The 16,059-nt window shown below is 43.8% G+C and overlaps 1 protein-coding gene across 13 annotated transcripts; it reads left to right on the forward strand.

The window, feature by feature from the left end:
- Positions 1 to 1,490: 1,490 nt before the first annotated feature.
- On the forward strand, positions 1,491 to 4,524 carry LOC120645104. Of its 13 annotated transcripts, none has more exons than XR_005664130.1 (6): positions 1,491 to 1,940; positions 2,703 to 2,762; positions 3,230 to 3,385; positions 3,472 to 3,549; positions 3,627 to 4,170; positions 4,251 to 4,524. XR_005664130.1 is itself a non-coding variant. In XM_039921855.1 (6 exons), the coding sequence occupies exons 1-5, from the start codon at positions 2,738 to 2,740 to the stop codon at positions 3,847 to 3,849; spliced, it is 426 nt and encodes a 141-aa protein (XP_039777789.1). In that variant the 5' UTR covers positions 1,947 to 2,737; the 3' UTR covers positions 3,850 to 4,170; positions 4,251 to 4,524. The 13 variants fall into 13 exon arrangements, 3 of the variants coding, with proteins under 3 accessions (XP_039777789.1, XP_039777788.1, XP_039777787.1); XR_005664137.1 differs by having other exon boundaries at positions 1,502 to 1,940; positions 2,663 to 2,762; positions 3,198 to 3,385; XR_005664134.1 differs by having other exon boundaries at positions 1,502 to 1,940; positions 2,663 to 2,762; positions 3,209 to 3,385.
- The last annotated feature ends 11,535 nt before the right edge of the window (positions 4,525 to 16,059 follow it).

Consider the following 16,059-nt stretch of genomic DNA (forward strand, 5'->3'; position numbering starts at 1 on the left):
GGAGCTAGGTTTTTGATGGGCTGGGCTGTATCTATGGCGCTGTTTGTTAGCGTTGCGACATTCGCGCTACAAAAATAATTTTACCAAACGACGAAGTTTATTTGTAAAAAATTTTCGTAGATTAACGTAATTTTTCGCGACGATTGATCAATGATTGGCTACAGTAATACTACAGTAATTAACCTCTAATTATACGATTAAAGACCTCATTAGATTCGTCTCACGAAGTAGCACAGGGTTGTAGAATTAATTTTATAAACTGACTTTATTTAATACTCGTAATTATTGATCAAAGTTTGTGCTACTTCCTAACACACGCAAACCAAACAGGGCCTATGTATTGTTGGTTCTTTTAGAACATAATAATATTAGAGCCAAGTGTTTGGCTATAAGTCAAGTGTTAAGAGCTAAGTTATACAATAGTTGTTTTATATTTATCTTTTATAAAAAAAATTATTATTATGTGGTACATTTCTCTTTCTTGATCTTCCTCACATACACTTCTATTTGGGTCCACAAATATCTATACTTCTGTGCCAAGCTTGGTGTTAGAACAAGAGCCAAGCTCTCTTCTCTCTTCTCTCCTTCGCATCAGCAAAACTGCTGACTAGCTTAGCTTTAAGCTCATTATTGTACTTGCTCTTAGGTATTGTTTGTTTCCAAGGATTTTTTTTAAATCCCTATCACATCAAAAAGAATTTTACTATTTTAGATTATCAAATAAAATTTGTTTATAATTTTTTTTTGACAGCTAAGTACTAATTCGCGAGATGAATCCAGTAAGCCTAATTAATCTATAATTTGTTACAGTAATATTACAATAACCATCCACTAATCATGGATTAATATATCTTATTAGATTTGTCTCGCAGTTTAGCCCTAGGCTTCTGCAGTTAGTTTTATAATTAATCTTTATTTAATATTTCTAAATAATAAAATTTTCTTTGATGTGACATGGACTAAAGTTTAGCCCCTGAAACCAAACAACCCTTTATATATTTCGAGTAGCCTATTGGATACCGGGTAAGAATTTTAATCTGCACTCTATCCACGAGTAAACTTCTATACTCATATTTATATCCACAGGTAAAACTTCATATTCGTACTCTCACTTATTGGATTGGACATCTGCGGATAAAATTGTCATCTCTATTTAGGCGTTAGGGTATGCGAGGGGTGACCTGTGGACTCAATATAGAAGGGCTGATTTTTTTTGAAGTTATAATTTTACGTTGATGCTTGACTATTGAAGTTATATTTTTATGGTGATATTTAATTTTTTTCTGAAATGTTTTCAATTTCTCTATTTCTATCTCTATCTCTATCTCTCCTACTAAAAGGGAAGTAAGTAAGATTTTTTTTTTGTCGTTCGTCGTTGGCCGCTCCGCACCATCGTTTCGTTTCGTTCGTCTTTGACCGCTCCGCACCATCGTTTCGTTCGCCCGTTCTTTTTTTTCTCCCGTCCGCCAGTCCAGCCTTTCCGCCTGTCAGTCCAGCCCCCGCCCGCCCCCCGCCTGCGCATCCGCCGCATCGGCCGCCCGCCGCCCGCCTGCCCTGCGCATCCGCCGGATCGGAGCGTCGCGCCCCGACGCCCCCGCCCGTCGCACGTCGATCCGCCGACCCCGCGGGGCCGCGATCCCATGCCTCCCCCGCTCCCCCGCAAGGCCGCGGGCGCCTCCGCACCCGCCGGATCAGATCGGGCGCCGCCACGAGGCCGCAAGCGCCAGCGCCCCCCACCACCAGGACGCGACGGCGTCCCTCCTCCGCCCCTTCCCCGCGAGCGCCCGCCTTACACAGAGCCGTGGTAGCTCTGCCAGCCACCGCGCGGCCTCCGCCGATCTATCGCCACCTCTCGCGATCGCCTACGGAGGTGCCTACCCTGCTTCCCTGAGGAGGGGCCTATCGCCGGAGCGCCCCCCCTCCTCTCCTCTTCCAGCCCGGTGAGTCGCCCCAAACAGCTGCTTTTATCAGGATTAACATATTGCTATGGTCTTGTTGGTTGCCCAGTTCATCCTGATTGGTACGTCAAGGCTTTATAGGATGGTTGTAGTGTGGTCCACCATTTTTGGGATTATGACGACCAATTTCGTTCATTTTATCAAAATACTCTTTCTCTCCAATGTGGCTTTAGGATGGTTGTAGTGTGGTCCACCATTTCTTGGATTATGACGACCAATTTTGTTCATTTTATCAAAATACTCTTTCTTTCCAATGTAGCTTTAGGATGGTTGTAGTGTGGTCCACCATTTTTGGGATTTTGACGACCAATTAGTGGTGCTTCTGCTGTGAAATTTTGGGGATTATCAAGTTCATTTTATCAAAATACTCTTTCTCTCCAATGTTCGTTGTGAGCTATTATTTTTGGGGATTATGATGTAGCATGTCAGTTCTTAATAACCACTATTATTTTTTTAGTTCTCCATGGCTTTTTCATGACTTCTTATAATTTTCTCTAATTGAATATAGATGAGTTATGCAGAATTTAGTACTATGTACGGAGCCCATCTGAGTCCCATTTCGGCGTTGCCATGGTTGTTAGCGAAAAATTAAGAATTTTGACTTTTAAAATACTAATATTACTACGCATTTGAAATGGATGGATTATTGTAATAGCATGCTACAGTTTTAATTTTACATTTGCTTTCGTCTCTGAACTTGACAGCGTAAATTCATTTTGATGTTGTCCCATGCTCATGAACCAGCCACACGCAGGGCTTGCGTCAACGTGTGAAAGCAAATGGATCCTCAGAACAATATTAGAGGTATTCTTGGTTTCTCTTATCACCCTAAATGGGTATTGTTGTTACAACCTTTTATTGGTTTCTCTTATCAAACATGTGCTGGACAAGAGTTGATGAATTGCTGATTTAGAGGAGGCCAGCTGATGCTTGCTTACCAGGACATATAATTACTTGAATGATAGAAAATGGCACAAATAGGAGTATTGACTCAATATCTTTGAAAGCTTAAGTACTGTCACTTTTTTCTGGATATAATTCGTGACATCCTCAAGAGCACGTTAAGAGTTCATTTACCTAGTAAAGGGGATGTGAAGGGTATAAGCTAATCTAGAATATCTGATTTGGAGTAGTCCAGCTTTTCCCAAAATTTTGGATAGGGCAATTAAATCTTTTAATGAATCTGTATTTTAGTCATATGTGGGATTGGTCCTGATTCTTGCCTCTGGGTTTTCTAAGCATAAGCATAGTCTGTGCTGCCTTGATGACAGATAACCAAAAAGAGGAGAAGAACAGGAAGCGGCGTGAGGCGTATCAACAGGGAAAAGTCAGTGCTGCCTTGCTGACAGATGAGCAAAGGGAGGAGAAGAACAGGAAGGCATATAAGAGGAAGAAGTGTCATGCACACAACAAGGAAAATAAGCCAGGTTTGCACATGTTTGAGTTAATGGTTGGATTGTTAGTGCACGCTGGTGTAAATTACTGTTTCATCTGATGACCTTTTAATCTGCAGTGGATTTAAATACGAGTAATCCTATTACTAATGCTTTAGACGTATGCGTCATTTCTGAAATGGCTGAACATACATCGGGTATATGTTCATATGTAATTTTCTTGAGTTCATATGCAATTTTTCCATGCCACGAAACCAACTCTACATGTCTACAGGTTCTGCTTTGCTCAATCGTGGAAGTGATAATATTCTGACTCCTCTGAAGACAGTAGATAAAAATACTGAAAGAAATAAAAAGCATCGTGAAGCTTATCAGAAAATGAGTGTTGAAACACAGAGCAAATCATTTCCTGCAGGTTTGTGTTTAACTAGACCCACAGGCTTCTTTCTGTGAGCAATCATTGTTTTGATGCTATTTGTGCTTGACCATAAGGATAAAAAATTTACTTGGATTGACCCGACCTCAACTCCAGAATGGTGCAAAGATATGCCATACAAGAAGTATGTGCGCGCAATCCTAGATATGAGTATAAAGTATATGAGTGCTATGAGAGTATATGACCAAAAATGGAGCCAGAACATTTTCACGTGGAAAGCTAAAAGTGCAGATGGTATTGTCGAGGATAAAGAAGGGTAACTTAACTCATATCTGAAATTGCAATGTATTCACATAGCATTCAATCACAGGTGTTTAACTGGCTACATAGTTCTGCATATATGGCTGCCTGGAAGCATGTGAGGACTACACCAATATGTGTGGTGCGTATATTATGTTTTTCTACGTTCATGATTCATTTCAGCACAACTTGATGCTTATGTATACACAATCTTAACTCCAGGATGGACACGCACTGAGGAGGAATTTTGTGATTGACGCGCTGGCGTTCGATGGAAACTCATATCGGAAAATACTTCCTGATTGTGTTAAGAAGTGCCTAAGCCGCATCACAGGAAAAGACATTTGAGTTAGAATATGAGATAAATTATTCAAACTATGTTTATGAGATTATTGATACTGTGATTTTGTCTAGATGAATTCTTAATCCATTATAGATATTTTGATTTCATCGAATGCAATATTTTTCGGATGTGTAGAATATTGTTTTGGGTTTATTTTTGTTCACTCATAGCACTGGAATGGTTCTTTCAAGTCTAAATTCGCATTATAATATCATGTTGCTAAGGCCAACGTCGTGCTACCCATGCTATACATTACTTTGAGTAAACTTTTACCACTGTAGTTGAATTTTGAAGAAGTTTTATAAAATTGAATAATGAATTAATATATGAATTGATAAAAATTTTGTTGCCCGGGGCACGAACCTACTCTAAATAAATGAATTCATATTTCATCTTTTTCCCACCTAATTAACATACTCTGTATGCTTGAGCAGTTGAGTTAATGCACATGGAGGAAAATAAACAAAACAAATGGTGCCACGAAAAAGGACATTTGAGGAACACACTTTCCTAAAAATAGAGTAACTTCTTCATCACATCATGTCCATAGCGGGCCCGCTGCCCAATAATACAGTAGGAGTAAATGTCACGCGAGGTACCACAAAACAAGTGGATTATATTGAGTTGCAACATTTTTGTTTACCTAGCTATATTATACGAAGTCTTTTTCTAATTATAATTAGATGGGTCAAAATACCTTAGCCTAACATACTACTAGGACAAATTTTATTCAGAACATAAGCATGCCTGACCTAATTAACCTCTAAAGCCTTCAAAATGGAAAAAGAATAATCTCCATGTGCCAAAATGTAACAATGGACAACATAATTGTGGTACTAGTTCACATGGAGGTGTGATGCAGCTTTGGCAGTAAGTGTCGGAAAAGGGGAATATAACAAAGCTGACCGTAAAGTTCGATGATTCAGCTGTGAAGCCGAGCATCATGCATCTATCTTCTTGCAGTTGTGGTCAACTCGCCATTGCATCAGGAAAGTGGAAGACCGTTAAAACTTGAGGAATCGATTTTCTTCATGAATTCTTTCCGCTCTTTCTTTGATACCTCCCATTCCAAAAGTAGTGCTTCATGTGAAGCCGAGCATGGCCATACTAGGCTTATATGTATTTACACATGAGGTATTCTGTCTACTCATTGTGCTCTATATGTCTATATGATGAACAGACCTATTATTCCAAGTTTAAGCGAATCAGCGAGATGCAGTCACATACTAAAATGACATTTTACGTGGTACAGTCATCGTCTTATTGACTTATTTATATCCAAAAGATTTATAGAGATCATCACAGTTCTTGCAACATCAAACTGTACTTGTTGCAGGTAGCACCATTCAAGTGGAGGGTGTCTGATGGAGCTTAGCTGGACTATAGTTAATTTGCTGCTACCGGATTGTATATATGGTTTAATGATGGCAGTGGTGGATCCAATATAGTTTTTATGATGGGCTTATTTCCACATATAGACAACTTTAGTCTCTCCTCGCCGTGCATCCATGGCAAAAATTTATAGGAGCTCGTACCCCTCCAGACCAACCGTTGGATCCGCCCCTGAATGATGATGTGCTCTTTGAATGCTGGTAAACCGAATCATTATTAATTTGGTTCAGTCTGGAACAAAAAATTTAGTTTACAGATTATTTTTCTTTAGGACAGAGGGAGCAGCGAATGCAAATAGTAACTGCCAGCAGCAACTAATGCCCAGCGGTACCACTGAATCACATGAGCAAACTGGTTCTTCTCAATTTCGTTTTAAAAATTTTCAGTACCTATTGACATAATCTCATTCATGAAATTCAGCTGATTTTTTTGCATTTACTAGTGAAACCACGATTTTTTTCAAATTTAATTGTTGAACCCCGGTAATGATTTTGAGTATGCAGCCTGGAATTTTTGTGATGGCTGGTGCCCGTGATCGCCGACTCCCCACTCCAACTTCCTAGCACCGAGCAAGAGCGCGCAGGGGAGGAGAAGCGTGAACGAGCTGAGCGCCTCGAAGGTGAGCTCACCAGGCTCTGCGAACGTCCTCGCGCTGGTCGCCGTCGCGACGCTGCCATGGTTGCCCCGAGCGCGGCACTTTTGGTACCCTAGCCGTTGCCATCCACTCCATCAGGACGCCGGCGTGTAATCCTCCGACTAGGTAAAGCAAGCGGCCCGACCCCATGATCAGCACTCCCTGCAAGTTCCACATCCTCCTGAAATGCATTTTCCCAGACTGCCGCGAAGTCATTTCCATCTGAACCATGCTTTCCCGATGCCACTTATTCTCATGATCTGCTCGATTGTGTTATCTGCAGGACTATATTTGATAAGAAACGGAGGATGTACACGCAAGGCCCGGCTGATCGATCAACTATGTGTGTGAGGGTGAAGGGTAAAAGAGATTTTTTTTATTTTTAACCTTTTTTAATAATATTTTAAGTTTAACCCGTATTGGTTTTTATTTGCAGGCCGTAGCCCGTTTGGTCGCGCCATTGCATGTGGCGCGATAGGGTGGCCACGCTGGCGGCCCGAGCCAGCGCTGCGCCACGGGGGCACTGACGTGGCTGAGCCTGTCGCGCCATGCGGGCTGGCGCGATAAGACCAATGTTCTGGGCCCGCGGCAACCCCTTCTCCCCCACCTTCCCTTTCTTTCCCTCCTCCTCCCCGACCAGAGCTCCAGCCAGTCTCCGCCGCCGCTCCCCAGATCCCCCCAAATCCGGCGTTTTGAGGGGGGAAAAGTGGGGGAAATCCCTCTTCACCCTTCCCCGAAGGTATTGCTCCCATTTTCTCTTCCTTTAACCATGCACATTTGTAGATATTAGTGATTCTTGGTGATTAGGGTTTGGTTCTTGATTTGAGAAATGGTGGTGTTGTTGTTAGTGTAACTATGATTGGAGGTTTAAGTGATACGAAGATGGTACTCTGCTCGCGATTTTGTGGTGACGAATTACTTGCATGACTCGATTACTATAATTTGTAGGATTGAGTAGTGGAAAGGTTAATATGAGTTACATGCAATTTTATTCCATAGTTTTACGAATGTACATATTATATTTTGAACTCTGATATATTGTCAATAATTTGTATATACTTTGTTTCCTTAATGATTTTGTTTATTTCACATGGCAATGGAATTTATGTAGCTATAGTACACATGGCAATGAGCGATGGCCGGTACAAGCTGCTTGGTGGTGGGCAGTACCCATCCGAGTATGATGAGGATGCCCTAGTCCCTCCTGCCCATCCAGTTCCATTTTGTCGTTGTGAACCGAGCAATCAGCTGGCAGTAGTGAAGCAATCGAGGTATCCCAAGATCGCCGGTAGAGCATTCTACGTATGCAAGTGGAATGATCTATTGAATCCTTGTCACAGCTTTTTCTTCCAGTGGATCGATGGTCCGGATAAGTTCGACCCTAGAATCCGGCTATTCCCTTATTATCCCTCGGAGTCGTAGCCGTACAATGAGTTTAGACGATGGGTGCCTCCCCCACCAAATCCAGCACCTATGACAGAGGAAGAGAAGCAAGAAGCTGCTATATATCATGTAAACAATCCTCCCAAGTGTCATTGCGGTGTTCGTGCCAAACTTCAAAGGCCTAATATTGGCAAAGGCCTAATATTGGCGTCCCTCCAAAGTTCACTCCCTTTTTTAATGCTCGCTAAAGACTAGAGTAAGTGCCATGTAATGCAGTATTGATTCTTTAATTTTGTTTTAATTATGTGGCTAATGTTAAGTGTCATGCAGGATGGATGGCCGACATGTGACTTCAATGAGTATATTTATGGTCCTAGATCGCATTGGCCCACAGAAGAGGAAGTGCGAGATTTTGAGAGCGGCAAGAAGCCATGGCCATGTACAACTACTCCTAGTCGTCGATGCAAGTGTGGTATTCTGGCCACCAAAGGCGTAGTTCCTTCTGAGCTTGGCTACGGATATTATTGTGGCAATAGCTACGGAGAGTATTGGGTTCGTATATTAAACACAAATTTGAAACTCCATATGATTATGTGATTGTGCTAGTTGTTTATTTATTAACATTTCTAAATGTTTGCCTCTCAATTATTTTTCAGGAGGGAAGGACGTGTGATTGGGAGTCATTTGAAGGCCGGTATGACCTAATGTTGCAATTGGGCAGAACAAAAGAGTCTTGGAAATCTAGAGACACTTTAAGTAGAAAAATGAAGATAAGGAAGGAGTACCACGTTACATTGCCCCTTGAGTCTTTTCTGTCAGGGTCTGTACTCCAAGACCTACGGCGTGAGTACGGAAAGAAGGCAGCCGAAAAGGCCACTCTTGAGGATTGCATTGTTTATTGGAGGAGGAACTGAAGCAAGTACCCACGGCCCCTCACTGATAGGGAGCTTTTGTCAAATTTTGAGAAGAAGAAGAAGGAGGAGGAGATGGAGAGGCAGAGGTTAAGGGAGGAAAAAGCAAAGAAAGGTTTTATTGTTGATCCTGAAGCTAAATACCCAAAGGGTTCGTGGGAAGAATATTTTCAGAAATTGGAGGCTAACAAGAGGTTGGAAGAAATGGAAAACATGGAGGAGTTAGCTCATGCGGCTCAGATGGAGGCAATGCATGCCCTAGTTGCCGATCTGCCATACAAGGTGCCCAACGTTGAGAAGGATGTGCCATCCGCGAGCACAGAGGTTTTGGGTGTTAGAGCTACTCAAATGGAGGCAATGAAGGCACATGTAGGAGACTTACCTGCCGAGGATCATCAGTCTGACAGGAAAGGAAAAGCAGTTGACATCCCTAATTGGGTGGGCAATGAAGATGATGATTGGGGTGAGGACGAGTTGCTTGCAGATTGCGACTCGGATTAGGATGTATCATATTCGTTCTATGTTATTTGTTTAATGGACTTTGTATGAGTTTTAGACTATAATTTCGCTTACAAGACTTATGTGTTAGAGACTTTAGTTAAGTATCTCGTTTGTGTAATGGACTATGTTGTTTGTGTAATGGACTTTGTATGGTTGTTCAATTGGGACTTTATTTTGTTTCGTTTGTGATGCAATGCAGGGTCATCTCGAATGTGTGAACTATAACTTTTGGATTTAATATTGCATGGTAGATGGATACAGATTTAATATTTCATCGAAAAGTACATGACACCTTCAACATTGAGAGAGATTACTAGAACGATACATAATGTTCCAACAGTGAATATAGAATAGTAGATGAGCTCGGTGCCAAATAGAGAACTAGAACGATACATGACACCTACAAGATTGTTGCATTGGCAAATAGAGATGCATCTCCTCTAACCATAATAGTTCTGCCGTCCCGAAACTGTAGGTGGCATGAAGCGTTGCGTCAAGTTATTGGCACGCTCCTGGCGCAGCTCTTCTTCCAGTTGGGTGATGCGCTCTGCCATCGTCGACTTCTCCGCCTCAATGTTGTTGAGGCGATGGGCATGTTCTTGATTCTCATGTAAAAGTTGGTTGATTTGATCATACTTCATATTGATCTCTATGTCCTTTTGCTGGTTCAGTACGTGCAGGTGACGTATGTATTCTTGCACATGAACTTTCATAGGGCCATCAATCCAATAAGTAAAACCACAATCACTAGTCTACATTGAATTAAAATGAGTTAGATGTTAACATGTCATCATAAATTTGCGTACACGAACTGATAATGACAGGTGAAATATATGAAAACCTCGTACTAAGGGCAACGGAAGAACCTTCTTCTGGCATCACCAAAATGATCGTAGACCTGTACAACAGCATCGTCTCCATGGTGGCATGGCGGCCAGAATTCAAGTGGAAGGGCATTGTGCGCACCGTAGAATGCTCTGGTTCTTACTTCTAAGTTTTGGTGCGGAGGAGGCGGATCGATGGGTCCTTCCACCCACGACATGGTTCATCTGAGATTACACACACTCGATGGCTCGCTACACTGCATGCAGTCCCTATATAGTACACCAAGGACATGGTGCGCCCTGGGTCCAGTGGAATCATTTCAATTCCAACATCAAGGCCTGTGAAAAGGGTGACGCGCGTGAACAGATTAGTCACTGAAATGGCTATCTCGTACACCCTATTTATTGAAAAGTCTATCGACTGAAACGTGAAGTCACTGAAAAGTCTAGGCATCATAGAGTCCAATCACTGAAAAGCCTAGTCACTGAAACGTCTACTGACTGAAACGTGAATTCACTGAAAAGTCTAGACACTGTAGAGTCCAGTCACTGAAAATCCTATTTACTGAAAATCCTATTTACTGAAAAAGTCTATTGACTGAAACGTGAAGTGACTGAAAAGTCTAGGCATCGTAGAGTCCAGTCACTGAAAAGTTTAGTTACTAAAACGTCTACTGGCTGAAACGTGAATTCACTGAAAATTCTAGGCACCATAGAGTCCGGTCACTGAAACGCCTCTACCAGCTTGAATTGACCACAAAAGACACAACCATAAAAGCATTTCAGCCCCATACATATATATGATACTGCAATTATCAATTTGATAGCCTATCAAAGCAGAATAAACAAACCAGAGTAGCCTATCAGTGCAATTATCAATTCAGCACATACATATATATACATTTCCCATGTATTTTCTATTTCAAAATATTAAAAAAAGCATACTGAGAAAAGACTTGTCGCGCCAACTTGGGTGGCGCGACGGAATCGAACCGCCGCACTAGCAAGCCTCAAAGCCCAGAGTGGGCAGCATTTCTGCGCGTTTGGCGCAACTGTGCAGCCTTGTCGCGCCACCAATGCTGGCGCGACAAGACTGGACAGCCACGCCAGCGTTCCTCGACGCCTAGAAAGGGGTCAATTCGTGCATTGTTGGCGCGACAGTTCAGTCCTGTCGCGCCAGCGGAATTGGCGCGACAGTAGTGCGCTACCGCACCAGCGTGCCTTGACGCCCAGAAAGGTCTGCAATTGTGGTAGGGTGGCACGATTGACTAGGATTGTCGCGCCACCCAAGATGGCGCGACAAGAAAGGTCTGCAATTGTGGCAGGGTGGCACGATTGACTAGGATTGTCGCGCCACCCAAGATGGCGCGACAAGAGCAGAACAGAAACAACAAACTTCCAGTTCCCTAGACACAAGTTCTAGTTCACTGAAGACAACTTCTAAAATAAATCAAGCAAACTAAAACAGTCAGAGTTTCACATAGCATTTAGTCCATTACAAGCACAAATACGTCATTGGTGGCACTAGTAGCAACTCACAAGCACAAGTCCAGTACAAGCACAAGTCCATCACAACCATAAGTCCACTACAAGCACAAGTAGCATCTCACAAGCACAAGCCCAAATTCTACATCACAAGCAGAAGTCCAAATTGTAGATCACAACCACAAGTATCGCTGCTGCTTCATCTACGGCGGCGCTGTTGGTCGTCAGGGCTGAAAGGCTCGTTGCGGCGCCGTAGCCTTCCAGGGGTTGTTGGGAGCACGTTCCCGCTACCGACGTCGGTGTGGTCACGAGAACGCCTTTGTCGGCGTCGCGGAGGGGAAGCATTCCCTGGGTCTCGAGGAGCCTGCACCGAAAAGGTAAAGTATTGAAAGCACCGTCATCACCAATGTTTGCTAGAACAACACATGTAAGTTTTGATTTGCTTCATCTAAGTTTAAGTTATATGATTTGAATTACATATGCTTACATGGCTCGATTCACCCTGAGTCTGCGTAGCTAGGGGAGCATCAAACATCTGCGACATCCTAAGAACCTGAAAGCTTGGGTCCTCATCTTTTGAGTCGCCTTGCCGGTCGGACTCTTCACTGTCTTGGGATGACTGGATAGCTTTTCCCCTTGACAAGGCACATGAACTAGTCCTGGAAGTGGACCGCGACTGGCTTCTCGAAGCAGAATGCCCAGGAGTTGTAGCAGTCGCGGCACCGTAGTGAATCGGTGTCCGTGTGCTAGAAGTGGGGCCACATGCACTTGAAGTTCCCGCACCAGGGGCCTGTGGACCGAATGCCTCATCTAGGCGAGCCATGCAATTGAGCCTCGCGGCCATCCGCCTGCAGCTCCGACGAACTCTCTGTATGACACAGCAATATGTGAGTCAATACCCGTTTCACTATATTTCAAAGAAGTGACAACATTCATATTATAGGAAATATAGTAACCTCCAAAAATGCGCTAAAGTGCCCCCCTCCGTTGTCTCCTTCGCTTGCATGAGCCATTGCCACGCCAGCCTCGTTAGCGAGACGTCCGAGTTGTTGTGCCTGTTTGGATTCAGTTAGTGCAAAAATAATTGAAAATGTGCATATGTTTGTAAGGACAGTTCAATCAATGAGCGTGATGTACCATGTAGTTTTGCAAAGGGCCTCATTCGGGCTGAACTCCCGCACGAGTGATCTCATCGTTCTCATCGATGATGTCATCATCATCGTCGGTGTCTGGGTGGTCTTCTATAGGTTCAGTGGATTGTGGTGGTTTGATTGAAACTCTAGCCACTGAATGAAGCCACCGAAGGTACTCCTTGTAATGGTTGTGCCTATGTGCCGGTCCACTTTTCGGATGCATCCTTTGCCTTTGTTCCCACTGCGCCAGTGGTTGTGCATGTTTCACACGCCAATCATTCTCGGTGTACCGTTTCTTCCTGTGAATACTGACATAAGAGCGGTCTATTAGTGAAATAAGGTTGGCAAAGACAAATGAAATTTAAGGCACAAAATGTACCTATGCAAAGCTTGGGATGTCGAAATTCCCTCTGGAGGGAAGTCTTGCAATCTGCCGAATTGTCTTTTCACACGGTGTGGCAAGTGCATCTCGACTACAAAGAAAAAAATCAAAGGCACGCAAGTCATCCACACTTCAGCATCGCGTGTGCAGATGTCACTCAGTTCCAACTCGTCCATCTCGTCTCTACTGTACGGTGTCCAGAAGATCTACATAACATGGACGCATTAGAAATCATGCAGACAGAAGCATTTATTTACAAAATGGGATGAAGGTTATAACTTGATTTTGTGTGAGGCAGTCTAGGTCGTCCATGTAACGCATGTAGCGGCGTGCAGGATCCCCTCTTACAGCTCCCACGTTCTTCCAACAGTAATCAACAGTGGGCCTAGAGTCTGCATCATGGTGCGGCCACAGCTGCAAATGGAGGAAAATTAGGGTTATCCAAAAATCGTTTAAACTCCCGCCAACGAAAAGTGAGATTGCAATGCTAATTAATACCTCTAGTTCGCCTTGGTACGGCCGGCCAACTGGAAAGCGCTCCCAAATCCATATTTGCAGGAGGTATGCACAACCTCCTAGGTTTGAATCATTAGCAACCCGCCGACATGCGTCACAAAGCTGCCGGTACATCCAAGCTAATGTTGCCGACAACCAACTGTACTGACCAATGTTCTCCCACTGCTGGCCCAGAATTGGAAGTATCATCCATGAAATCGTGTTTCCAGAACCATCAGGAAACAGGAAACCTCCAAATAGGTGCCACAACCATACGCGAGCATACCGCTCTACAGCCTCCTGAGGTGCTCCTTGAGGACAATGGTTAAAATTCTGCTTCAACCAAGCCGGGCTAACCCCTGAGGTCTTCCTGTCCTTGACCCCCTCAGGTGGTTCTGGAGGCCGAATCCCAATCAGTGCTTCTACCATATCTCTCTAGCCATCACTTTGTATAATGCCGGTCACTGCAATTCCCTCTAAAGGTAGCCCAAGAATCATCGCCACATCTTGCAAAGTGATGCTGACCTCCCCGCAAGGTAAATGAAAAGAATGTGTCTCCGACCTCCAACGGTCCACAAAAGCAGTTAGCAGAGGCGTATCCATCGCTGGGAGGCCCGCACACACAACCCGAGCAAGAGGAAGCATCCCAGCCCGGCGAAGGTATGGCACATACCGCTCATCCCACCGAAGGGGGGAGTGGGTATGTGCACGGAGGGGCGCCAACACCTGATACGGGAACAAAGGAGTCGTTAGAGGCTAGATAAAAAGTTAAATTGAACTATTGGGTAACAGAAATACTAACCTCGCCATGGTCAACTAGAATGTGTGCTCGGTGCTTGGAGTCGTAGAACGTCTCCAGTAGGGGGAACGTGGGGTGCGTCATCCTACAATGATGAATCAAAACTTGATGAGTACAAGCCAAAAAAAGACCAAGACAAACCCAAAATAATAATGATAAGCAAAGCACTGTATGTATATATTAATATTTGTGCTAAGCTCAAACTAATGTACCTCTCTCCTTGTGATATGTCTAGTCCTCTTTCTAACGCTTGTTGTGGCCGTTCTTTTACTTTTTGATTTCTTTTTCTTCTTACATTTGCACTGAGAACAAAATCTATGGCACTTAGAGCAACGGTTTTGGCTCTTGTCCTCATCAAAGTCACTGGTACCATAGTCTGCACTAGCCCGACCTTGCGCCTCATCCATATCACCTTTCAACCTTTTCTTTCGCCTCCTTCATTTTTTAGGTTTCAACAGTGACGCATCCGGCACGTACTCTACTCCCTTGTACTCCAGCCACTAAGACGGATCGAGGTAAGGCTCAAAACCGGGCTCCCATATTTTGATTGTGTTGGACCTAGCGTAGTACGGACTCAAATAAGTGGGGCTTTTGAAACAAAGTCTGCGGGCCCTACGTGCCGTTATTAGGTGCGAGCATGGAAGGTGTAACAATTGTGGAGTCATGCAAGTGCACTCTCCAGATCTGAGGTCCACTTTGTAATGCCGTCCTCCATGACTCTCACCCCCTATATTTGTACCACCTGCTCCTCTAACACCATAAATCATTCTTTCAGGCCCGTATGGTGCTGCAAGTTGGTTCACCGATCGATTCTCGGCATCCCCAAGGTGTTCATGCGCTATTAGTCCCCACTGTTGACCCTTATCCAACAAACTCTGAGCTTTCCCCCATCTATCGACGAAGTACTCGTTCAACTTTTCGAAAGAGAACTCTACAATGCCAGCAACAGGTCTTGATCGAATACCTCTGAATATATTGTTTACTGACTCAGCATTGTTTGTGGTCATGATACCGTACCGCTTCCCCCTTCATCATAAGCAAGAGCCCATTTGTCCTTGCCCACCATTTCACCTTTCAACCACTCCTCCACCCTCTCATTCATGTCCTTCTTTAAATCAGCAAGTTTTTCTTCAAAAGCTTTCTCCGTGCGCACTGAACACAACAACTTTAGTTTCCCAATTAGTTCCTTCTTTTTCTGACACCTCCACATGTTTGCTACAAAGTGTCACATGCACCACCTATGCACAAGAGGTGGAAATCCATCCATGTGCTCTTTAACGCGGTTTAGAAGACCATGGTGCCGGTCAGATATCATACAAACTTGCCTGGAGGGACCCAACACATATCGCCACACCAGCTTCATAAACCAAGACCAGCTGTCGTTGTTTTCTCCTTCGGTTAAAGCAAATGCCAGAGAGACTAGTTGCCTATCAGGGTCCACGGCAACGGCCATCATTAGTGCCCCTTTGTATTTACCCGTCAGGAATGTGATGTCCACGAGGATCACAGGTCGGCAATGCTAGAATGCTTTAGCACATTGGGGAAAACACCAGAACATCCTTTGTAAAACATGCTTGTACACTCCGTTGTGAGGGATCATTATGTTTCCCGTGTACGTGAACCATCTAATGCCTGGATTGAAGAGGGACATGCCCGTCAAGACCCTGGGCACCCTGGCATATGACTCTAACCAATCTCCCCACAACAGAGCTATAGCATGTTGCTTTGCACGCCACACTTTGGAGTACT

The sequence above is a fragment of the Panicum virgatum genome, chromosome 8K (genome assembly GCF_016808335.1).
Source record: "Panicum virgatum strain AP13 chromosome 8K, P.virgatum_v5, whole genome shotgun sequence".
NCBI lineage: Eukaryota > Viridiplantae > Streptophyta > Magnoliopsida > Poales > Poaceae > Panicum > Panicum virgatum.

Coding starts and splice junctions, on each gene's coding strand:
- LOC120645104 (XM_039921853.1), top strand. CDS start 2,738: ATGGATCCTCAGAACAATATTAGAG. Junction 2,763..3,229: donor TCCTCAGAACAATATTAGAG/GTATTCTTGGTT, acceptor CCTTGATGACAG/ATAACCAAAAAGAGGAGAAG. Junction 3,550..3,626: donor AATGGCTGAACATACATCGG/GTATATGTTCAT, acceptor ACATGTCTACAG/GTTCTGCTTTGCTCAATCGT.